Source organism: Asparagus officinalis, unplaced genomic scaffold (assembly GCF_001876935.1).
Source record: "Asparagus officinalis unplaced genomic scaffold, Aspof.V1 AsparagusV1_Un281, whole genome shotgun sequence".
Lineage (NCBI taxonomy): Eukaryota > Viridiplantae > Streptophyta > Magnoliopsida > Asparagales > Asparagaceae > Asparagus > Asparagus officinalis.
In genome coordinates this window covers 5317-30751 of record NW_017972546.1, presented here as the reverse complement: position 1 = coordinate 30751, position 25435 = coordinate 5317, and the positions used below count along the sequence as shown (strand labels likewise).

Here is a 25435-nt window from a genome sequence, read left to right as displayed (position 1 = left end):
TGGATTGCTTTCCCCTTTTATGCTATTTGACTGTTCTAATTGGATTAAAACAAAAGGACAAGCGAATCACAGAAAGAGTTGATTTATGCATACTATATTGGTGAGCTCCGTTACATCCACACGAGAGTAGTCCTTCTATTATTATTTTAAATTTATCACGGACTAATGTGAAACAACAGTATGTGTCGACAAAACAGATTATAAATTCCTAGTAAAATTTCATGTAACGGAAGAAAAGATATAGACTAATCTGCAAAAGACACACAGCAATTTGACGGAACATAACGTCAACGGCCGGCACAGTCAGTGCTCCCCAATAGTAAAACACTTTTTCCCGTCCGAGCCATCCAGCGCATTATAGCATCTTCCACTGGTCATTGCAAACGTGTCGGAACCAAACGGCTCCAGTTGCCACGTGTGACTTCGTTACGCCCGTGCACTTTAACCGTCCGCGCGCACATTAGCACTCCTCGCTCTCCTTCTTCTTCCGAGCTCTTCACAAACCACACTAACTTGGCCCAAAAAATCACCCATCTAAATTTGGGCCCCGCAATTTATTTCTTTTATTTTTTCATATTATACCCTCAAATTCCATCTTCTTAATTGTTTATTAGATCCTAAAAGCTTTGTTCTTCTAACTTAAACCTCAATCATATAATTTTAAATAAAACTTCTTTGTATTCAGAGTGGTATAGATAGTTATACTCTTGAAATTAAGAGACTCGAAGGTGAAAAGTAGAAATAAGAAGATTATGAAGTATATAGTGATATTATAAATTGAATATAATATCTTCTATATATAATTTTAATATTTTTTATTGCCCTTTCACCTGTTTTAATATAACTTAACACTTCTATAATTACAATGGAGAAAGAATGGATGGAGAGAAAATCTGCAATTTATTCTTCTCAAAAATTATTTATGGAAATTATGTGTACCGAAATAGTTCATCATAAGTGCTACGAATGGTGGATTACATGCAATTTACCCATATAAAATTATTAAAGAAGTTATTAGAATCTAGTATAAAGGACTATATATGCAATGAGGTTATTTAAAACGACTTAATAGATTTGACATTGAACGCAGAAATACAAAGATTTGAAATACAAAGATTTGAAGGACTTATACGTAATTAAGAAAGAAATTAGGGTCTATAAACAACAACCCTCCGGGTCCGCGTCCCGAGTCACATTAACAGGTCTCTTCATTATTCTTCCCTTTTTTTTAATTTAATTCCCCTCCGCCTTCTTAAAACCCAACGGATTCTCACTCTTCTACCCTCCCGCTTCCAGCTCCCATTCTCTTATCGGATCTCAAACCCGAAACCCGAATCCATCACCTTCTTCTTCTCTTTTCCCTTCTTAGGTTTTCTTCGAAACGAAAAAGGCGATAAGAATTAGGGTGTTCCCTGTGAAAGATGCTGCTAACGGGTCGGATCCTAACCCGCGATGCCTCATACTACCGTCGCGAGCCCAACCGTTCGCTGCTCGCCACCCCGGATCCGATAACCTCCGATCCAGCCACGCCCTGCTCTCTGATCACTTATCGGACCTCCACCTTATCGGATCTCTCGCGCAGCGAACCGATATGACTCGCCGAACCGGGCGGCAGGGTGGAGCTGACGTCAGCGGGGGACCGGTCGAGCGAAGCGGTTTTTGCGGGAGTTTTTCTCCGGTGGGACCACGGTGGCGTCGGGGACTACGGGACCAGGACGGAAGAGGTGGGGCCCGTGGCGTCGAGAGGAGGAGGGGAGGGGGAGGAGGAGGGGATAAATGGGCGCAGGAGGGCGAGGGAAGCTACTACCTTCAGCTGACGCTGGCGACGAGGGTGACGTGGCAGGCGTTCCTGGCGGAGCGACGGCGGCGGGTTTCTGCCGGCAGCTGCAGGGGGCCGCGCGAGGTCGGCGGGCCGCCGATCATTCGGGCACGGCCTCCTACCGGCTCTGGGTAATTTCTTGTTTTCTTATCTAAAAGTTTGGTTCTTTTATTTAAGTTCCTGCTTAATTTGTTGAATTTTGGGTCATAGTTTGTTGTTTCTTTCTAAAAGTCGGCTCTTTTCCTTAGATCGATATCATCGTCAGTTGCTGGTCATGTATAATGGGTGCCGCTAAATGCACTAGTCAGGATTAGTGATAAGAATATGATTCATGTAGCTGACTCCCTAAATGTAGAATAAATGTTTTGTTGTTGCTGCTGTTGGAAAAAGAACAGGTTTTGTTGTGTATAGAGTTAATGGCACTGTCCTTGTCAGAAACTTATTTCTCAAAAGTTGTAGCTTTATGTGAAAATTTTGGAAAAAAAGTTTTTTTTTTCTTTTTTTGTCTACTACTCTTCTCAGACATGAAAGTTTAAATTTAATTGATTAAATTTAAGTCTATGTTTTCCCCATTCTATTTTTCATTGAATTCATACCAGACGAAACTACTTTTATTTTGTTATATATTTAAAAAAATTATATATATTCTTATCTATTTATGTAATGGCATTCTTTGCAATTTCTCGCCGAAACTTGGAGCTGTTATGGTTGTGCAGCTCTTTTCTGGAATAATGTTAACACATTCCTGGGGAAAAAGCCATTTTTCTGCTTGCTTTGGAAAGTGCAGGAGGGATATTTCTTGTTAGCTCTGTGTTTTGTTGTGTGCTTCGGTTTGCATGTAAAAGAAATGTTTTAAATAAACTGCCTGGTGTTCTGATTTGGTTTGCCTTCTTAAGAGGAACTGTTTTATTTTAGGGCATGATCCCCTCTGTAAACTATATGTACTGAGTTGTTTTGTAATAGGAGAGGAGGATTCTTATTTGTTACCCTTGCCTTTATTGGAAACAAAGCCATTGGAATTATACCTGCTAAAGCCTTTGTTGGTTAAGATTAGGCATGCTATATGATTCTATTATATATTCTTTGTTGTTAAATTACTAGTTGTCATAAAATTTTCCTCTTTTTTGGTTTTTTGTCTTGCAGGTGAATGGTTGCTTATCTTTCTCCGATGAAGTAACTGATGGCTTCTACAACATTATGGGAATGGATCCATTTCTTTGGGCGATGTGCAATGAGTCAGAAGAAGGAAGAAGGTTGCCCACTTTGGCTGCTCTGAGAGCAGTTGATTTAAGAGAGTCCTCTATGGAGGTAGTCCTTGTTGATAAAGCTGGTGATCCTGGCATTAAGATGCTTGAAGACAAAGCTTTAGAATATTTCTATGCTTCAGGGATTTCATTAGAGCTAGTCAAAAAGCTGGCCAGGCTTGTTTCTGATTCTATGGGGTATGTCTCATCTTTTCTTTGTTGAGAATTACTTGGATCTATTCTTATTCTTACTGAATGATAAATTTTGAATATATGTTTGTGTTTGAAGGGGTGCATTTGAAACAGAACAAGGAGATCTTTATAGGCAATGGAAATCATATAGCAAGCAATTGAGAAAGCGTCACAAATCCGTAGTCATTCCAATTGGCATCCTATCTTTTGGAATTTGCAGGCATCGCGCCATCCTTTTCAAGGCAAGTTATTCTTGCCATATTGATTCACATATTTTGATGCTAGTATATTGCATTAGGGGCCGCTTCATTTGAATAAGACACTTAGCTTCCTACAGATTGATCTGCCCAAATTAATATTGCTTCTTTACAAAAGTTTCTTATTGTGATCTTGGACTTGGTAGATTAATTGGAGAGCTTGTATCAACATAACTCTTATTAGTAGGAAGAATTAGCGGGGGACATGTCAGTAAAATTCCTATTATAGTAATTTGATAATAACATGCAAGTATGTCCTTCAGGTCCTTACTACTCTAAACATTGGTTCTCCATTCTGATCACCTTCGTTGAACCTTTGTGATATGGTCAGCAGTGTTCTATATTTGCTGTATTCATCTATGCTTTTGATTCAGTGCACTACAATCTCCATGTGTTGTATATGTCTCTATTGGCTTCAAGCATACAAAATAAATGTTGTAAGCTGTAGAGCAACCATCTAATCAAATTGGATGAAGTACAAATCCTTTACTTTGACCTATCATCTTCATATTCAATTTTAATGATTGATTATTATTCTGTTTACAGTTGGATTCTTGTATATTTTGCACATACAAGGCACATATGCATGATGGTCATTTATATAGAGTGTTTGTATGGACAGATTTATCAGGTTTGACCTGGCTACTAAACCATCATTTTGTAAATCCCATGGGATAGGGCCAGGAAGGTTAATTATTATGACACTGTGAAGAGAGAGGATATTTAACCAATTGCTTGTATGCCTCTCATGAACATTAAGTACTGGTCATAAACATCGTGTCTATCACCCAATGTTTTTCTAAGAGCACTTACGATTCCCAATCTCTGATTTTCTAAGAGCACTTATGAATCTTAATACCACTATCCAGTTTAACCTTGTTCTTTTTATAAGCCAGAAATAATGTCTTGTACGGCTCCACTCATTAAGACGAGCTGAAGCTTATAATGATTCGTATGGTTGTTTTCTTTTGAATGAAAAGGGATGCCATGGTACATCTATTAGGAAATTCCATTAAAAAATACAGAAATGCTTAATATCACTGGCTATGTTAGGAGGATATATTTGTGCATTATGTAGAATATTTAGATATTACTAATTATGTTAGAATAAAATGATAATTTTGTGCATTATGTTTAACGGTTCAAAAGCATCATGTCTGAGCAGGGAAGCATTGGTGTCACATGGCTATGCAAATTATGACACCAATTCTGTATGTCAAAAGGACCTAAACTAGATCCAGTGGGGTGAGCCAGCAAGGTAATTCTAGACTTCTTAGGTATTAATTAGGAGATAACAATGGGTAAACTACATTGTTTTTTGTGGTCTCTTAAGCAAAAAATATATCAGTGTCCTTTCAAAAAAATTCTTATTCTAATGTAGTCCCCTTCTTCTACTATATGCACCGGAAGAATTCAATTACTAAAATTTGTCTCGTTGGTGGTACTTGACTTTTGCTGGGACACTGCAGTTAGTGGATGGACTTTCTACAGAAAATACTGCAATACAGGACTTGAGCTAATTGAACACATAAGATATTACTTTCATAGTGTTTATAATAAAAATATTAGCTAATAGTTTCTGCATGCACATTGGAGGTATTACTTTACACAACATTGATATGAAAAACTATCCAATAGTTTTCGCATGCATTTTCATAGGTATGGATGCATTTGTGTGTAATGCGTATATGAATGTATATGATATATGAGCGTGTTTGTGTTTTTGATGTCCTTATATGTATGCCTTTTTTTATGTTAAGAGTTCTACTAAAGAAGGTGCATCATTAATCATTCTGCTTCCACAACGGAAATCTAAAAGGCAAAAAGAGCCATTCCTTTGAGATGCTATAAAGACATGATGGAGGAGTATTGTCAGGCAAGAGTAAATTTAATGTCTTCTTAAGATAAGACATGTTTATAATAGTAGTCCTTGCTCTAATATTCCTTTATAACACTGAGAAAAAATCATGGGACTGCTTGAATTGAAAACTGCACCCCTATGATCTTGGTTTTAGAAGAGGAGTGTTATCTAACAAAAAACATAGGATTTGAATGTTTGTTTCTTATATGGAGGCATGCATACATACAAAACAAAAAAGGTAGATATTCTGATTAATGTATGGTTTTACTGCACTAGTTCCAGCTGGTTGTATATTCATGTGTTTAATTGCAAGTTACATGACTGACCATCAAGTTTGATTTAGCATAAGTTTATGTAATGACTTACCCCTCAAGCTTAAGCTTGAAACCGTGTTCCTATGGAGTGTCATAGTTCAGCAAATTTAAAACCCAGGTGGACCGTATACCCTTCACCGTGGCTTTATCTGGATTTGCTGGTTGTGAACATGAAATTATTAATGCAAATAGCAAGAGTGTTTGTATTATCAGGTGTAAAATTTCTTTTGATTTGATATGCAGGGTCTAGCTGATTCTGTTGGTTTGCCATGTCGAATAGCTCAAGGATGCAAGTACTGCACATTGCCGCATCGTTCTTCTTGTCTTGTTAAAATTGGTGATCCTAAACAAGAATCAGCAAGGTTTATTAGTTTTTCCCTTTCAGTGTTCATGATATTTCGCTAAACAAGTTCTAATATACTCTGATTTTCAAGAATCTTAAGACTTGATAGAGTTGCACTAACTACCCTATTCAACTTGCATCTTTGAATCCGAAAATGGCCCTTTAAGAAAGTGGTTTCTTCATTAAGGAATTATACATGAATTAGGAATTGTTCATTCAGCATTCAATCATCTCTTTCCGTTGGGAGGTTTGTTTTGTTTGAAGTGCTCTTTCCTAATGGGATTTCATCTTTATCTTATTGCAGAGAACTTGTTGTAGATTTACTTGGGCATGGACTCAGATGATGGTTCAGGGGCAGACTGGTTCCCTTGTTGCCAAATCTCAATATCCAGGTAAAATTTATTTTAACCTCATGTTGATAATTTTTAAAGGCGCATTATGCGTTGGAAACATATTGTGGAATTTGGTGAAACCTCTGCAAGGTTAGTTTTTGTCATCGTCACTTGCGAATTCATTGTTTTTTTTGGCAACGATGCTTGTTGTTATCATCGTTGCTTTGTACAACCACATGGAAAAGCCTTTAGAAATTTTATGGAATATTCAAGCTAATGCCTAAAGCTTTTGATCATGATATTTTTTCTTCTTCGATAGGAAGCAACATAAATTGGGCAAAAGTTATTGGTCACAAGGATTTTGATCAGAGTCAATTCACAAAGAATTGGAATGGTTCATCTGAAATACCCAAGCCACCAAAATGGAAGGAGGCCAGTGATAAAGGTGCCAATGAGGGAAGTTCTCCGAATGTCACATTACCAAGATACTTGAGTCTTGAACCCTCTCTTGCCATGGACTGGCTTGAGATTTCATGGGATGAATTAGAAATCAATGAGCGGATTGGTGCTGGTTGTTCTTTTTCTGATCTAGTTTTTTTTTTTTTGGTTATTCAATGCTTAGGAACCTATTTGAGTTACATTTTCTTTTTGGTCTTAGGTTCGTTTGGCACTGTTTACCGTGCGGAATGGCATCATTCTGTGAGCAGTTTTTCCCTTCATTCTTGTTGTGCATGTCACTTTTATACAAGCATCTTATGTTTATATTTTCATGTATTCTTTTATCTGATCTGCCAAAATATTTGGCTAAAATTAAGTCTGACAACATATACGCCAAGTTTTGATTGTTGATCTGTTAATTTACAAGTTGTTCAATAATACCAGGATTCGTCTGTAAACGGTGAAATTTGTAATTTGGTCCTGCTCTATACTTCAACTACGTTCTTTTTTTTAATCATGTAAAGAAACATAAATGGCCCCATGTCATCAAGATATTTTGGAGTAGAAGCATGTGTTACGCGATGGAGGAGATACTGTTAATTGACTCCTTAGAGTGAGATTTTTAGCACTTTGGTCCTAGGAAACTAGTATAAGTAAATTACAGTTAACTTGTGTGTTACAGTTGAAAGGTTTAGTTTTTATTTTCTGCAATAAAGAAGTTAGTAAAGAGATCGTGGTCTTTTCTCCTATTAGAGAGCTGGAATTACTAAATTTTCCTTTCTCTTAACCTTCTTTCAGCCACAGGAAAATAAATATGAGCTATAAAAAGAATAGAAATTAGATAAATGCATGTTTGTGTATACCAAACAAATTTTTTGTATAGTTTTATGCATTTGAAGCTGCTTTTTCCTCTATACTTCTTTTATCTTTCAACAAAATTGTTCACTAGGAGAAATGTGCAGGATGTTGCTGTGAAAGTTCTTGCTGATCAAGATTTTGGTGAAGATCAGTTGAAGGAGTTTTTGAGGGAGGTACATTTTCAGATAATGAGAAAGTGTAATTGGGAATGTCATTTTGGTTCTGAATTATTGAACAAATTTGAGAATTATCTCCTCATACGGACTTGAGTTTAATTGTAAACAATTATTTCTCAAATAATTTGCAGGTTTCAATAATGAAGCGCGTTCGCCATCCAAATGTTGTTCTATTTATGGGAGCAGTTACAAAACGTCCACATCTTTCAATAGTTACGGAATATCTGCCGAGGTAACTTGGTTCAAACTGAAAAAGAATAATGAATCTTCTGTTTCACTGTATAATTCCCTTAGTTATTTATCTTGGTTACAATTTTGGCAATACAGGGGAAGCCTTTACCGCCTCATAAATAGAGCTTCTTCAGGAGAACTATGGGACAAAAGGAGGAGATTGAGAATGGCTTTAGATGTGGTTTGTATAATCCTCATTTTCTCTCATAAAACCATGCACTTCATGAGTAATTTGTATCTTGTGACAAAATACAGGCCAAGGGTATCAACTATCTCCATTGTCTTAATCCCCCAGTAGTTCATTGGGATCTTAAATCTCCAAATCTTTTGGTTGACAAGAATTGGTCAGTAAAGGTATGTTGTAAATTATTTGAGGTCTCAAACATACTGATTAGATGATCTCAACTCAAACTTGTGCCTATAGGTTTGTGACTTTGGGTTATCGAGATTCAAGGCGAACACTTTCATATCCTCAAAGTCTGTTGCAGGAACAGTAAGTTTTTCCATTCCTTTAATCTGAAATCCAGTCTGGGTTTTACATTTTCTTATCATCTATTGTAAACAAGGTTACTAACTATGTTTATAACCAAATATAGGCTTGACTGCTCATCTGGACTCAAATACCCAAAAAAAAGGAAAAAGAAAAAATGGAAACGTGTACTGGAATGACTGGGAAAGCCGGTATTCATCTAGGTTGCCGATTATGTGATTGTTAACTTTTTCGTTTGATTTCACATGGAAATTTGAGTTAATGTCCTTTTGCTTGAAGAGATTAACTGAAAAGCATTACTGGCATCCTTGCAAATCTGCAACTTCCATAAGGATATTGGTTGCTCATCTTATTGAAGTATAAAAAGGCGCAGAATTAAAAAAGATCCAGTGACCATGCACAAATAGAGTGTTTTTTGCCCAACTGCCTGTGCATGCTGCTAAGTACCCTCAGCCTTTATAGTTATAACTTGCATGCATAAGCATAACCTTGAAAGGTTGAAGAGTATATTGATACTCACTTTATAAAGTCTTCGTCTCCTACTACAGCTATATTTCAAGATGTGGGTTTTAAGGTACATCTGGATTGGAAATAAATTGAGAAGTTAAGATGATTCATTTCTTTCTTTTTTGAAACCAGTCATCCTCATATTATACATTGAGAGAATAGTCATCACACCTTATAGTAATTGTTCGTCCCCGTAAAGAAGGAAGTTCTGTACCTTCTCATGAGAAGCTTTTAGATTTTTTTTTAATTAATTAATTTATTGTTTTTGGTTTTCAGCCTGAATGGATGGCTCCAGAATTTCTCCGAGGGGAGCCAACAAATGAGAAGTCTGACGTTTACAGCTTTGGGGTTATCCTATGGGAGCTTCTGACAATGCAACAACCTTGGAGCGGGTTGAGCCCTGCACAGGTATTCCTGTTTCATATTTCTATACTTGTTTCCTGATCTTGAGAAGGATTTAGATTCCTTCTTGCCCATGTGAATGTTTGATGATTGAGAGAAGTCAAGTATTAGAAAATTTGATTGGTCTTTGTCCATATTCCTAGAGTTACGTGATTTCATACATCACTGTGACTTAATTTACTCAGTAGGGAAAATCATTTAGTCTTTATAATCAGTAAACGACCTAGTCTTAGGCTACTACTGCAAGACACACATAGAACTAAAAGGAAAATAGTAGTATATATACAATGGATGAATACATGGAAGTCCGCTAGTAACACATATACAACCAAGAACTAATAAAAGTACGGAAAAAATAAGGTGGAAGGTTATATAAAGTAAGTAACACCCACAAAAGGCTAAATAGCACATTCTGCCCTGAAGAAAAATTTGTTAGCTTATCTATTGTGGAGATAGTTGAGTAGTAATATGCATGTAAACCTATTTTCCGGACTCTTAATAGCAAAAAAATTCAGGTGGTGGGAGCAGTTGCATTTCAGAACAGAAGGCTGTCAATCCCACAGAATGTTTCCCCCGAGTTAGTCGCACTTATGGAATCTTGCTGGGCCGAGTAAGCATTCTTCTGTTCTTGTTTATTTTCTTTTTGGTAGTCATTTAGTTTACAAATTGATGCTTCACCATCTTTTGAGTTGTTACAAGAGGTCTAGTTGCGAAAATGTCTGCTATCCTAGTATGCTTTTCAGTGAACTCCCAAGATTTACTATACTGTTCAAGGACTAGTACTACGATTAGCAACAAAACCTTTACTATAATTTCCTAAGTACTAGCACTATCTTAATTTCTTTTACGATACATAGTAAATATATTACCGAGAACCATTTTATATCTTTCAATGGAGTTCTTTGTCATATACTAAGTATATGATCATATCTTGGTTATAAATGCAGACATATTACATTTGGAAGTTAGATATTTAATACAAAAAGACCATAAACCCTTTGGTAATTATCCTAACAATACGGAAGTAAATGAATAGCAAGCTTTTCGTACTACTAAGTGTGAGATTAGACCTTTTTTTAATACTAATAATTTCCGCTTAGTTTCTAACTTTTAATCTGATACAAATTACACAAATAAAAATATTTTTGTGGTATTATGCAGCGATCCTAAACAACGACCTTCATTTTCAAGCATTGTGGATTCACTGAAGAAAATGCTGAAAACACCAATACCACCATCAGTTGTGTCTGTGGGGAACTCATAAAGATCGAAGACCAGAGTTTAGTTTGTTTAGAGTTTTGTTGAGCGTGTCTTTTTTATTCCTTCATTATTTTCTTCTCCTTCAGCGAGCACCCTTTTCGAGGAAATAGGTATAACTAAGCTGGCCTTTTGCTGCTTGGACGCCCGATCAGTTAAAATGTAAATATTGAGGTGGTAGTGTTTGGTCATTTCAGGTAGTGAATTGTAAATAATGGTCTTCGCTACACCTGGAAAGTTGTAAAATGAAGGTATTATCCCTGTTTAACTAACAGATAAAGCTGAAAAAGAGAAGGATTAGAAGAAAGTCCGAGCTATTAGAAAAATAAATAGAAAAATAAACAAGAGTTTCTTAGTTACAATCCTGTGCATTGTAGTGTGTGTATGTATATCAAGTAGCACAATGCAGTGTCTTTATTCTTTACCGCGTAGTCTTGAATGACATTCTGATGCTTAAATCTTTTACTGGGAATAAGGCAAATGAAAATTCTAGAATTGAAGGAGATGGATATGCTGTTGTATTTCCTTTCGTCAGTTGTGCTTAATAAAGCCAGATTGCAGCCTAGAGTTCCACTGATTTTGTCCCTACATGCATTTTTTATTGGTTAGCCGTGATTATATGCCACGAACTTTGTTTTGCCTTTGGTTACATACCATAAAGTTTATTTATATCATCGCGTTCAGTCACCTTGACCTGATTTTAGTTGCAGACACAGAAGAAGTCATCTCTCTTGTTTAAGTGATCAAGGAGATTTCTTTTTGTACTTCACATACAAGATCTTGTTAGGAGAAGTAATAAAATTACAGTTATTAAAGCAAGATAGAAGAATTTAGTCCGAAGAAATTAAGAAAGTTACTGTAATTATTAGCTTGGCTTGTTTGGATTTCATTGGTTTTCATTGGGGGTAGGGGATGTTAAGGGAAACTAAGAGAGAATAGAGAAGAGAGAAGGGAAGCTAAAAGGAATTCCATTCCCCTAGGTTCCGTTCCACCCATTTTTTTTAGCGGCGGTGGGATTTCTATTGATGATAGGTTGATTGTACTTCTGAATAATTTTCACATAAGCAACCAACAAATTCTATAACAAGATTTTGTTCCTTCCCTCCTATTACCCCCATCCAAACAGGCCTGCGGTCCTTTTGCAAAATTGACGGGGGAATAATTTTCACTTAACCAACCAACAAATTCTGGAACAATATTTTGTTGTTGGATATTGCAAGGAGAAATGGGTAAAATTCAGAATTAGTCACTACTTTCCTCAATGGACTTCGGCAAGGATTTTTGTTGTCATGAAGAAAATAGACCAAGTATAACCACATGCAGTGAAGGGAATATCAAAATATCATTTCTAAGCGATGAAACTTTCATCTGATGAATCAGGACAGAATTCTGCAAATAATCCGGAGATCTCACCAAAGTTACATGGGGACGCATTCGAACCTACTTCAATCCCTGGACTCCAAGAACGTGCTATTCTAATGCAAGGAAAACAAACAGATGCCTTGCAAAAGTACTTATGCCGATTAAACAAGCAGTAAACTTCTTGTGAATGACAAAATAATAAGAGTACATCCAAAGAGAACACAAATGGCGTCTTTAAGTTTATTTCTCTCTCAAACTATCCTCTCCAGTTCTTTTGCATAGTTCAAGGTTTGATTGATTAGCTGCAGCGATGGTATTTCCTTGCATGGTTGAGTTTCCTTTGCTTTCTGAAAGTAAACACATCCATTCTTGATCTCCCACTCGGGGTGTTCCTACAAGTTGAAGACAAAATTGCATCAAACTCCACTGATTCTACATCACACCGTATGGTAAGGAAACTAGTAACAAACAGTACATATCAAGTAGACCCTTGACACATTCTACCTCAATTTGAAGTAAAAATTAGAACAGAAATGTAGTCATCCATTGAAATTGTGGAGTCAACTCTGAAATTCTTTATGATGCAATCTGAATAACTTGGCACTACTAACAACAAAGTTACACGTTTTACAGAAAATTTTTAAGGGAGAAAGGAAGAGCAGTACATATTTTACACCTGATTTGTCCTTCTGAAATCCTGTAAAATTACCTTCACCTAATCCTTATTCTGCAAAAAATTAGTTTTGCTCATTTTTTGACTTTGCTGTCCAAATGGCAAGAAAACCTCATTCTAATTTTATAAAATTCCAATTATATCTATCAATTCAATTTTCCCTATCACTACATGCATAGACAAGAATCCTGCATATACCTAATCACTGAAGTACTCTAGATGTTGTCTGAAAACAAGTGTGCAGTACAACAATCCCTCAATGAACTCAACCAACAAAATTAACAAGAGTATAACATGCTTATGCCTTGCTCAAACAATTTATGAACTAGCATCGAAAGGTTTTAACAACCCCAAAGAAAGCACACAAACAATTGTCAGCCATAATTTTTCAAGTACTCATAACAAGAAAAATATAACTCCGGAATTTAAGCGTTTCTTCATGAAATATTGATGATTAAAAACTAGTGTTTTCATAGAAGTAAATTAACTATAAAGGGGGAAAGGAATGAAAACTACCCAACAAGAAGAGGGGCATAAATCACACACCTCCATGATATATCGAGAAAGTTCTTCATCAGAGGAGAACATCAAAATTTTCTTTGCATTGCTAATTGACAAATAATCATAAGCTTTTTCACTGCAACCAGCTATCTCATCTCTGCAATAGTAAAAAGAGGAAAATATGAGTAAACACTGTTAACATTTCAACTAAGTTCTTAGCATCAGTATTAGAAAATGTTCTGAAAAGCGTCAGTACCTCACTGTCTTTGCAAGAAGATCCATGAAATAAACATAAGTCTCATGTGGAACAGTCTGTCTGGCGCTCAATACGCGGTTGTAAGCACCTTCCATGAAAGACTGCTCCAATTCAACAGCATGCTTGATGCAAGGGTTTTCTAATGCACTAGCTGGAAGCAGCTCAAGTTCTGTGTGGAATTCAGCAATCCTATTTTGCACAAGGAGCCTCAGAAGGTTAAGCCCCAAGATTGGGTACTCTTGGGGTGATGGAGGAAGAACACCACTGTTCAAGAAAAAAGAAAGTTACGATAAGATACTCAGAAGATACTTAAGCCAAAACATGTCCTGATATACCACTGCGAAGAAGCTCATGGAATCAGACCCTATGGCCAAGTCTATTCAAGTAAACCATCAAGAAAATTGATAACTATATTGCTAAGAGCAAACTATATACATATCAGAAAATCTCAGTCTATATAATTTACAATGTTGAGAGTTGGGATATTGAATATGCTTGTTTAAACTGTACAATAAACAATAATAACGTCAATTATCTTGGCCTATGTTGCAAGGGAACGGACATGAAAAAATGATGATGTGGATATGCCAACTTGTGTGTGTCCATATCTCAACACACTTTTGTCAACTAAAATGATAACATACAACATGACTAAGGTATACATAATATCATGATTGCAAATTTGTTAACAAGCTTATCATTCATACAAGTTAGAAATGAAAACATCATGCAAAAGGGATCATATATTTTCATTTGTTTACAAAGGAGAACTATATATATACGACGATTCAAATCAATCTGAAATTAATTACTCACAATCAACCGAACTGTATTTCCTAGGAGAAATTATATCTAATGTACGCTTTTGGATTTAAATAGGATTGAACTTTGAAGTATGCTTATATTTAATTCAACTATGCAAGTGGACATGCATAGCCAGGAAAGAATAGCCAAAAAGAAAATGGATCAGATTTTTGAAAAGCTGCACATCAGGAACATAACACTATCAAATAGAAAAGTAGTATCAAAATAGCAACTATTTGTGAAGAGCTTGTCAACTTTTTTGTGGGTCATTTAGTGGAGATGGGAATGCTACTCATACACTATTTGCAACTAAGGATGACATAATTGTGGCATAAAATGACGTTAAAGCTACAAGGTAATATAAGGTTTAACCAGACAAATATTCAGAAGCAGTTATCGCCAATGGTTGCATTGTCATCCAAGTATTAGCAATTATTTGTACCAGCTTAATATGGAACAAGATGGTTACCATGTATCAGTATAGTAAGGTTTCAGCTGAAAGAAGTCTCTTTCAAATGCATCTTGATCTTCGATTTTCACACTTAAAACAACTGCATGTTCATAAATATCTCCTGAAGATTTTGCCAAGCAACAACGACCATAAGTTATTGACATGAATTAACTTGTAGGCAATATAATGAAAGGGAACAAAAAACTATATAACCAAAGAACTACCACATATATCGCGATGAGTATTAAACGTTCAGATATTAGTTCTAAACAAATTAATTCAGATCTTACTTGCTAGAGTCAGCTCCTGAACTGCGTTAGGTGTCTGCTGAAAAGATGGTGGCAGGCTAGAAAACTTGGTCAAGAGGACCTGCAATAAAGACAACAAACATCACATTCACAAAATTTGGTAAAGTGGTATTTAATCACAACAGATGAAACAGCAGAACATAACACAAGAACTATGGAGTCAGTATGGAGCAACTAATGGGGCTCTGGAAGCACCTCTGTTTGAAGAGCAATGAGCACTATATATACAGCGAATTTAGTTCAAGGTATGAGTACCCATGTATAAGTAAAACAATTCGATCATATAAAGGATATGGATGGGCATAAACTATACTGGAAAGGTTGATCCTTCATCAAAATATAATTAGGAAAGGGATTAAAATTCCCCGACATTCTGATGCATATACATGTATTTCAGCAACAATGCAAAAGATTCAAGGAAAAAGAAACAGAACAGCAGCTTAAGCAGAAGCTAGGGAACAAAGGAATTCTTTTATTGATGAACACACTCACTGGGTGAAAAATTAAATATATGCAAGCCACTAAACATACCTGAATTTGTACCGAAGCAATATTCAAGGCTCAATAAAAACTCAGGTCAAATGGCGATTCTGATGGTATGGATAAAAAGCATTATGAATCCAACTAGGGTTTCTTTTTTTGGAAATCAAATATTTGGGTTTTTGTACGCACTGATATAACAGACCGTACAAATTTTGCAAGTATTCATAAAACCTAGAAACTCAGCTTCAAAAATCAATGGAATCTATCCTTAAACCCTAGGAAAGCATAAAATTATAACTTTGCCCTCACTGGAGACAACAAGACTCGAACCTTTAGATTGAACAGCCCCAACCAAATAAAAACAACATAAAAAATCTCATCGTTCTAAACCCTAATCAGAAGGAACAAAGTTTTCCCCAAACTCTACAGAGTCTCTCCACACCAGTTTTCAAAATTTCACAAGAAAACCAACGACATGCGTCAACCAGCAGATCAAACCCCTAAAATAACGAAAAATTTGTGACGAGATCTAGAAAGAGAGAAAAAGGGCACCTTTAGCCGGGAGAGGAGATCAGAGCACGTGCTGAAATCGTTCCTAGTGAAGGCGGCCTTGAATCGAGCGAAGACCTGAGAGACTTCGTTGAGCTGGGGATCCATTGATTTTTTTTTTCCTATTTCGAATTTAATTTCTGCTTCGATTTTACCCTTTTTCCCCCTTGATTTATGGGCTCATCGTTGGAGTATTGGACTTAGGGCTAAGAATAAGTACTTTTACAGAAAAGCCCAAACAGATTCTTGTATTACAAACTTCTCTAAAGAAAAGGGAATTGTGGACATTACCCTCAAATCTTCAATAATTCCATGTTAGTCCCCCAAGGCTTTGAAGATGTTCAAAAGTCTCTCGAATTCTAAGCGGTCTCGCAATATTGTCGCTCAATGACCAAAATACCCTCAACTATGTGTTTAGATTTTTTTTTTGTGTGGTGAAATAGTACTTTAATATTTGAGGGACCAATTTGCAAGACCCTTAGGATTTGAAACTCAATCTCTCAAACCAAGTATAAACACAAGGGCATAAATGAGGACCAAAATATAACATATAGTTGATCAGTCGTACAAAGAAATATTTGATGGGAAAAAAAGGAACGTATTGTACTTATATTAAATGATCTTCCTAATCCAAATTGAATCAATAGTTAACCAACAATTATCGAACTATCTAATAACTATTTGATCAACATTACCCATGTCAATCTCAACACCATAGAACATTCAGATGCATATTTTGTCTGAATCCATTTACATCCCTAATTACATCAGACAGCCTTTATATGTTTACAAATACTCATCAAAATACCTGATTGAATCCAAATGAGAAAAAAAAAACCCAGCAAAACAAAGTGAAAGGAAAACATCAATTAGTACAAATAACACATACCAAAGTAAGTTCTCAACAAAGATCAACAACTTGACTTTGAATTAGTCTCTACTTCTGAATCAACCAACTAAAGAACTGCTAGTTAAATGCACCCACAATGGCATCCCAAACATTGTTAGTACGAAAGCACCACAATTCTCAATGCCACATTCTAGTGCAAAACACTTTTCTAACTACCTGTTTCTTGTTATTACATATCCCATCCATGAAAGCATCAGCCAATTGAGCAACCAAGCTCTCAGGCTCATCAATCAACACGTCAATAAACGCGCTCACAACCCTTCGTTCTTGAGGCGTCGCCTTCAAACTAAACCAAGTCAAAAGCTTCACCCGGAACTCTTTCTCCATGTATCCCTCGCATTCTAACCATCTTATCACCTTCACACAATATTCATATTGTCTCTCTTCGGTTGAAGCCTTATTGCCAGAATCTGGCAAAGTATTATTCGGCCTACTGGGGTTGCTCGGTGTGTCCGTTGGTGCATTTTTATGGTTTGGTCCTTGGTTGTTGTCACTTGTATTGGTTGAACCTCTTTGAGAGTCAGCTTCAACTATAGCTGGTTGATCGATCAATTCTTGCTCCACTTTTGGAGATTTTGAAATGTAGTTGAGGTTTCGGGTTATACAATGAACCTCCCATTTACCAAGTTCTTTCGTGCTGCTGAAGGGTGAGGCCTTGAAGTAATATTCAGTTGATGGAGAGAGGCCAGAAACTTTGAATTCTGTTTCAGGTCTAAGTATTATGAAAGTAGGTTCTCGAGGGTAGACTAAAGAGTGTGAGCTTCGATGCCATAGCGAGCAGCCAATTATGGTGTCTTCGAAGGCTTCGTCTTTGGATTGAAGCGAGACAGTAACTGAGGTTGGAGATATGTCTTCGAATTGGATTTTGAATGTTTGGGGACCTGTAATGAAGCGAGACAGTAACTGAGGTTGGAGATATGTCTTCGAATTGGATTTTGAATGTTTGGGGACCTGTAATACGTGACGAGTTAGAATAAAAATGTCATATTTCAAATTGCAGAAAGGATATTGATATCAACTTATTTTATGTAGTCACCATCATTACCATATTTCAGATTGCCGAAAGGATATTGGTATCAACTCATTTTATGTATTCACCATCCTCACCTTATAAAAATAGAGTACAGGTATATATATATATTGGTCTATGGTGCTAAGATTAAAAGATTTTGAGTGCAGTTGTGTCTTCTGTAATAATTGCTTTCTTTGTTTTTTTATTCTGTAATGGTATAATGATATAAGAAAAAGAATTTAACCGGACTTGTTTTCTTGTTCCTTTTGACGTTTCCAGTATTTTCTCTCTTTACAAGTTTAAATCAAGGAAAATGCGCTAATTAGGTACTGGTGAATCTTAACAGTTCGGTAGAATAAATAGCTTTGTAAAGAACTCACCGAAAAATAGTTACAGTCACTGTCCACATTATATTTCACGCTGGAACTATAAGGTTGTTAACTAGAATATTGTGATAAGATGAGAAATACAACTTACTCTTGATTTAATTAGGATAAGGTGTATTGAAGAATAACATCACTTTTGTAAATTTTATTAGATTATCTTCAATGGTTTTAATTATGTAATCTTCAATGTGCTAGTTATTTATTCATATAGTTAGCTAATGAGGCCTGGCTCAGTGGTAAATATGTGGGGTTGGGTCACAGGAAACCGCAGATTAAAGTCAAGCCATGGCCTTTATTAAATTAAAAAAAAAAAGGAGAGATTACTTCATAAGCCATGGCCTTTATTAAATTAAAAAAAAAGAAAAAGAAAAAGGAGAGATTACTTCATATAGAGGCTGTTTGCCCTATAGCAAATAAAAATACAGCAGCTGAGCAGCAGAAGGTACTACAATTAAATTATGATTTTTAGCTTTCGATTGGAAACATCATAGTTGGGAACGGTAACTAGATTTCTTTTTGTAGGAAACGATGAAGTATTCATCGCAGTCAATATGGCTGAAACAATTAATGCAGTTCACTAAAATAAATAACATGAGTAATTAATGTCACATCATCAAGTTTATCTAGCACACAGCTAAAATGTCAAATCATTTTGCAGCTACAGATAACCATACACTTGATTTGCAACAGAAATACGTTTCCTAGAACAAATGTGCAAATTCAATACTTTTTACAACTAACCAAACATTGTATTTGCATTTGAAAATACATTTCCTACATCAAAAGTGCAGATACCCAAACGATGTTATGGAGTTGAGCTTATTTTCAATAAATGCTGCATGGAGCATATCTACAAGTAACATTTGCTGCACTGACAATTGCAGCATATCAAACAGCCAATTATTATCCATCACTGTAATATTTTATCACATAAGTTATCTGGTTTCGTTATGACTATAATTATGCATTTATGAACAAATCTTGTAGACTTTAAAGAAATATCTCCAGAGGGCAGATACAAAATTTAACTTTACCTGGGTTTTTCAAGTCTGCAGAGTTAACCAATCCATCAAATGTGCGTGAAAGCATGGTATCCAGAGCTTGTACTGCTAAACCACACAACTTCTGGACTTCGGCACCACAAGCTAGTCGGTTCACAATACCCCTTGCCATCACTGCCGAGACTTTATCAAGAGGTCCAAGCTCTTTTTTGAGCTTTTTCACAGCTTCATTTACAGTGTTCTGAAGTTCTTTGTATAGTTCAGTTCCTTTGAGGATTTTGTGGCTCAGAGACAAACGATCACATAGTATGTCCACTCTCCTAGCTTCCCTAGCAATTTGAAGTTGTTTCCGCCAGCTCCTACAAGAGCATTTTTGAAATCATAAAACAAAACAAAGGTATACACCTTTATTCATGGACATTTCAGGTTTAAGTATTTTGTCATGCATCAAGAAAGTAAAGGGGAGTGAGCTTCAACGTTCCAGGGCGATATCATAAACTAGATCATTATGAATGACAAAAAAGAACTAGGCTGCATTGAATACGAATTTCAGCAGAGCCTTTAAATAAAGCCACATACGTTTACTAAAAAAACATTTTTGGATCAATGGTAACAGGGTTATATATATTTTTAGATGAATGAATCTGGATTATGATGACAACGATAGTGTGCTATAGAAGGGAATCACAGCAACAAACTTACCATTGTGCCGAGGCTCTCCCTCAAAATAACTATACTAATCAAACTAAAGATACACTATAACAAATAAAGTTTGGACATTTCATGAATGTCCAACTTCAAACATGACGATATATTGTTCCAAGGATTGGGTTTTCTTTGTTGTCAAGGTATAAGCCCCTTCACTCATTTCATTTTTGCATGAGCATCTAAACCAAAACAGCCCACCAAATTGGTTTCATAAATACATAATGGGTGATAAGTTGTCAAAAAATAGAGTTTAAATCATGTAAGTACTTTTGAACAACTGAAAATTCCATAATGAAACTATAAGCTGTTAATCGTACAATTATTATAATGAATCGCAAAAAATGAAAAGGTTTCAAATTCAAATTCCTGCAACATCCTGTAGAATAAAAATCTCTCTTAGAAGCTAGTCATATGATTAGTTCATCACTGAATGAGCAATAATTGCACTATAAAACAAACTCGAAGTGGGAGGTTGAAATTTGAACTAAATTAAAAATCATCATGGGACTTTATTGCATTATCGGCTATTTAATAGAGCCATACATAACAGTGAAAAGGAAAGAAAGAAACATGCGGGACAAACAAGGATTAGTAATACTTAATAAAGCTAGGCTTTCCCAGTTGTATTTTACGTTTAACTAATTTTACTTTCCGCCTATTTCCCTTAGTATTGCTGAATATAAGACATGAGATCAATACAAAATTGGAAGGCACAGAAATGCAACTGGGTCTTTACATAAATGTTATCAAATTAAACAAATCGACATAAATCTACAGTTCTACACAGAATAGGTTAGTTCATAATTACCCAATCAGCCAGTTCACCTTCCCACAGCAAACACAATAGAAACTTCCATCCAACTTCGTGTAGCATCCACTCTCAGTAATCCCAGCCTTCTCACTTTTAAGAGCACATTTCAAGTGGCAGGACATGCCACAAGAATCGCCAGAATATGGTGGATCAGAGCTACAAACCAACCATAAACTTGGGTCCTTATTGTCATCATACTGATAGCAAATGCAGCAAGAGCACCGCTTGCAATACTTATCTCCATTAGCTAAAGTAGCTCTGCAAGCAAGATTCTGACAAAGTGGAGTACCGATTTGTTCTATTTCTCTATTTTGAGAGTGATCAGGAGCTGCATCATTAGCAAACTGCAGAAGAATTTCTTTCTTCCTTTTCTTTTTAGATGAAGGCCCTGCTTTATCATCAGTCTTCTTCCCATTCTTCTCTGAAACTAGCTTAAGGAGATGGCTAATCATTTTAGGCTTTGTAACTCCGGTATATTTCCTTTCCTTTCCCAATTCTGCATTGATAAGTTGAAGAAGTTCTCGACGACTAAAGGACTGAAGGATTTCAGGTGCATTGTCTGCCCATTGTGAAATCTCATGCACTAGATCTCTCTTCTCCTCCAAACTCAACTCACTACATTTGGCAGGATCTATTACAAAACCTGACAAAGCATAAAGATGAGTTCCAACTTTTTTTTGATTATATAAAGAATACGAAAAAGTAAATTTCTCATCATAAAATTCACATTTCAAGTGTTTGACAAAGAAAATTACCTATTTGATGGTACCATTATGCACAATTTTCAGAGATGTTTTAGGTAAGGAGTGGAGAAGTAAATGTAACGATTACTAAAAAGGAAAACAGAAAACAAGATAAAATGCCTCAAATGGAGAAGTGACTGTTATAACATGCACTTAAAGTAGTATTAGTTTGGCCCAACATTGTTAATCTATGTAATTGTATTCTACGCCTTAGTGTAAATAAATTCTGACTATCCCTCTCTGGGATCAAATCAGCTTTTCCAAATTCAACAGAAACGAAGCAACAATACAACATAATCAACCATACAAATAAAATTAACACATTATTCTGCAATGATACTGACATATGACAACTCCAAATGGGCAAGCGCAAAAAAAAAGGGTGATGGAATCTGGTTAGGAGCTCTCCCTATATTAGTCACGAGCCCCATTAAAAGCCAGTAGTGTATTCTTATTGAAGGGTTATGAGCATAATTCAACTTAAATACACCCACTACTAACCCAACCGAAGAAGTAAAAATACATGCATGTCCACAGTAAGAGTACAAAATCCCTTCACCGAAAAGATGAGAAACAAGCAAGCAATACAACCAAATCAACCAAACACATAAAAACATCGCATTTTTCTACAAAAATACATGAAAACCCAAAACGGGTAAGACTAAAAACGGGTCATTGAGTTCAATTAGAAGCTACATTATTCATCAGCTCCATCAAAACAGTCGCATATAGTCATCGTATTGAAGGGTTAATAATCTACTATTTCAGCAGTTCAACAACAACCACTAATAATCACACCAGACCACTAAAATTTACAGGCACTACTCTAGTAGGATAACAAAACCCTTCACCCACAAGATGAACCTGCAATGATGTATGACAGGATCTATCAAATGCAAAAATATCGCATTTTTCTATACACTGTACATGAAAATTTGAATTGGTTAAAGGGCAAGAAAGGGTGATGGATTTCCATATAAGCTCTTCTTAGATTTTTCATGAGTTCCACTAAAACCCAGTTGCATATTATAATCACATTGAAGGTTTTACTTAACATGATTCAACAGTTAACAAACAAACACTACTAATCCAACCAAAGCACCAAAAATTACAGAAATTGCCCTTCACCCATAAGACGAGAATCAAGCAATGCAGTACCACAGAACCAATCAAACTTACACACATCACATTTTTCTGTAACCAAACATGAAAACTCCAAATGGGTGAGGGCAAAAAGGGGCAAAATCGACAGCATTGTTAAAAAAAGCGAAAACCCAGATGGAGTTTTACCTGAAAAGTTGGGTTCTTCCATTGTTGGTCGGGTTTGCTGCCAAATGGGTCTCTGGAGGAGAAAAGAGAGAGCTCTGAAGAGTGAAGAGAGAGAAAGAGAGAGAGAGAGAGAGAAAGGGGAAGGCTGAGAAAAGGGGGGAAAGGGGTACAACATTAAAATAAGGTGAATAATTGTAATTTATCTCATTAATTATTTTCTAAAAATGGTAATTTATTTGTTGGGCGTGTCAGACAAAGGAGAAGGAGCAAAAGGGTACGAATAGCGTGAGCAAAAATTAATTTTTTTTCGCTGTTCCCGATGTGACAAAAATTTGAGTTTCTTGGGGGGACAAATTTTCGTTTTAGACCCTTTTAGGAAGTTATTTACAAAAATCGATCCCTTTTAGATTTATTTGCAAATTTCTATTCAGTTTTAGCCAGGGGTCGAAATTTGCGAATAAAGTTAAAAACTTCATCGGATTTAAAATCCCGTGAAGTTATGTCCTTAATTAATTAGCGCTAACCAAAAAGCTTGTCTCGAACGGTAAATTGCTACTAAACTATAATGAATTTTAAATCCCGTGAAGTTTATATTAAAAAAAATTCATAAAATAAGTAGTTAGGTGCAATGGGTTTAGTGGTTATAACATTAGCTTATAAAATTTGGATGGGAAACATATGGTTCAAATCCTAACCTTGTAAAATTTTTTAAATGTTCAAGGAAAAAGATATGTTGGAATGAAATTCGAACTCAAAACCACTTAAATGATTGAAAATTTAGCTTTCTTTGAGCTAACCATTTGGCCAACTATGGTGACCATGTTATATTGAATTCCCTAGGATTTAAAATCCCGGTCTATTTGTTTGTACGGAAGTAATTATGAAGTAGTTGAAGTAAAAAAAATAGATGCTACTTCTGCTACTTCCAAGCAAAAAATGTTTGTTTTCTGAAAAACTTACTTCAAATACTTTCTTAAACACTTATATGATAAGTGGCGTCTATGTGTCATCCTTACTTCCAAAATATTTTTTCAATCCTTAATACTCAGAAGTAGCTCGGAAGTAGTTGAAATGCATATTAATTAGAAAATATATAAAAAAAATTATTAATATTTTCTTTATTAGTTACTTCTAACAACTTTTCATTGATAAAATTGCTCTTAATTTTTTTCGGATGAAGAAAACAGTTTGTCTATTAATTTTTTATCTAAATATCACGTTGATGTTACGATCAAATGAGCGAGGGAGAAGGGGAAATTGGAGATTCATAAGAATTTATAGCCATCTAGAGTCTCATCGTAGGTGAGAGATAAACAATTATTTTGAAGCTATGTGGTTAAAGGATTCTTCTTGCTCTCAAGTGGCGAGTGGTCATAGAGGCATGAAACTGGTTGTAACGTGCTTGATCAAATTAAAGAGTGTGGCGTGATGTTAAAATTGTGGAAGCAACATATGTTAATTACTTCCTAGTAATATTTCCAAATGTTATCCAAACAAAATAATAATAATAAATGAAGAGGAAGAAGTTCTACTTCCATTACTTCTAAAAATATATGAATTTAAAAAAAATGTTATTTTCACTACTTCCTACTTCATATTTTTGAAAGTTACTTTTATAACATACTTCTTACTTCCAACACTTTCATTTGCCAAACGGGCCCTAATTAGACTGTCGTGAAGTTTAATTAAGAACTAAACTTCACGAGATTCTAAATCCTAAGAATTTTTTCAACTTTATTCGCAAAATTCCACCCAATTTCAGCCAAGTGACCGAAACTAGGTTGAAATTTGCAAATAAATCTAAAAAAGTTTGTTTTTTGGAAATAAATTCCTAAAAGGGTCTAAAATGAAAATTCGTCCTTTCTGGGGGAATTTTTAAAGTTAAAAAATAACAATAAAATAATATAAAATGATGGAGGTGCGGGGAATCGAACCCCGTGCCTCTCGCATGCGAAGCGAGCGCTCTACCATATGAGCTACACCCCCTTTTTGCAAGGCACTTACTACATTATCGTATTTGACAATACTTTATTTTTTCTAAAATTTCCTTGTAAGTACGAAAATGCAAGATAAATGATTTACAGAACTTAGTGTTACAATGTCGCTGTACTCATATAAATGATTATAGAATCATTAACGCCAAGAAAATCAAAAGGTTTGCCACAAAAATTTGTGTATCAGCTCCACATTGTTCTGTTGACAATATTACTAGCTAGATGAAACACTTTACACCAAAAATCAACAATAATATTGCAGACAGACGCGAAAATTCCTTTCTCTTTTCCTCTTGAGCTTAGTGAAAATATGCATGAGGGGTTGTCTGCAGCTAGCGTTCGTCTCTCCAACGATCCCTGATGAGACATTGGAGAGTGTGATTTGGTGTGATGAGTTTGTTTTTGAGCCTGAGGTTGGTCATGGGTGATGTATCATGCCCACTACTCAACCACTCCTTTATTGCCTCATACTCATATGTGAACCCATCTGCAG

The 25435-nt window shown here is 35.7% G+C and overlaps 4 protein-coding genes and 1 non-coding gene across 5 annotated transcripts in view; 1 reads left to right on the top strand and 4 right to left on the bottom strand.

The window, feature by feature from the left end:
- The first annotated feature begins 1776 nt into the window (after nt 1-1776).
- Nucleotides 1777-11224, top strand: LOC109827535 (serine/threonine-protein kinase CTR1-like). The gene is given in 16 exon segments (XM_020394543.1): nt 1777-1950; nt 2963-3261; nt 3353-3497; nt 5931-6049; nt 6335-6356; nt 6359-6422; nt 6682-6933; nt 7021-7061; nt 7763-7831; nt 7966-8066; nt 8162-8246; nt 8321-8419; nt 8490-8558; nt 9339-9470; nt 9980-10074; nt 10626-11224. Coding segments are annotated over 16 exon segments (1869 nt in total). The 3' UTR covers nt 10729-11224.
- An 820-nt stretch (nt 11225-12044) lies between these two features.
- On the bottom strand, nt 12045-16302 carry LOC109827536 (26S proteasome non-ATPase regulatory subunit 8 homolog A). The gene is made up of 6 exons (XM_020394544.1): nt 16112-16302; nt 15059-15137; nt 14787-14889; nt 13514-13777; nt 13303-13414; nt 12045-12475 (listed from the first exon to the last, which is right to left on the bottom strand). The coding sequence occupies exons 1-6, from the start codon at nt 16214-16216 to the stop codon at nt 12335-12337; spliced, it is 804 nt and encodes a 267-aa protein (XP_020250133.1). The 5' UTR covers nt 16217-16302; the 3' UTR covers nt 12045-12334.
- Nucleotides 16303-16957: 655 nt separating this feature from the next.
- LOC109827537 (VIN3-like protein 2) lies at nt 16958-23122 on the bottom strand. The gene is made up of 4 exons (XM_020394546.1): nt 22970-23122; nt 20934-21579; nt 19451-19776; nt 16958-17899 (listed from the first exon to the last, which is right to left on the bottom strand). The coding sequence occupies exons 1-4, from the start codon at nt 22989-22991 to the stop codon at nt 17136-17138; spliced, it is 1758 nt and encodes a 585-aa protein (XP_020250135.1). The 5' UTR covers nt 22992-23122; the 3' UTR covers nt 16958-17135.
- Nucleotides 23123-24861: 1739 nt separating this feature from the next.
- TRNAA-CGC lies at nt 24862-24934 on the bottom strand. The gene has a single exon. It is a non-coding gene; the product is annotated as a tRNA-Ala (tRNA).
- A 128-nt stretch (nt 24935-25062) lies between these two features.
- LOC109827534 (putative U-box domain-containing protein 50) overlaps nt 25063-25435 on the bottom strand; it is a 4784-nt gene continuing 4411 nt past the window's right edge. The window contains exon 10 of the mRNA XM_020394542.1: nt 25063-25429. Within this exon, the coding sequence (XP_020250131.1) occupies nt 25275-25429 (155 nt within the window). The 3' untranslated portion in view covers nt 25063-25274. The remainder of the gene's footprint in view (nt 25430-25435) is intronic.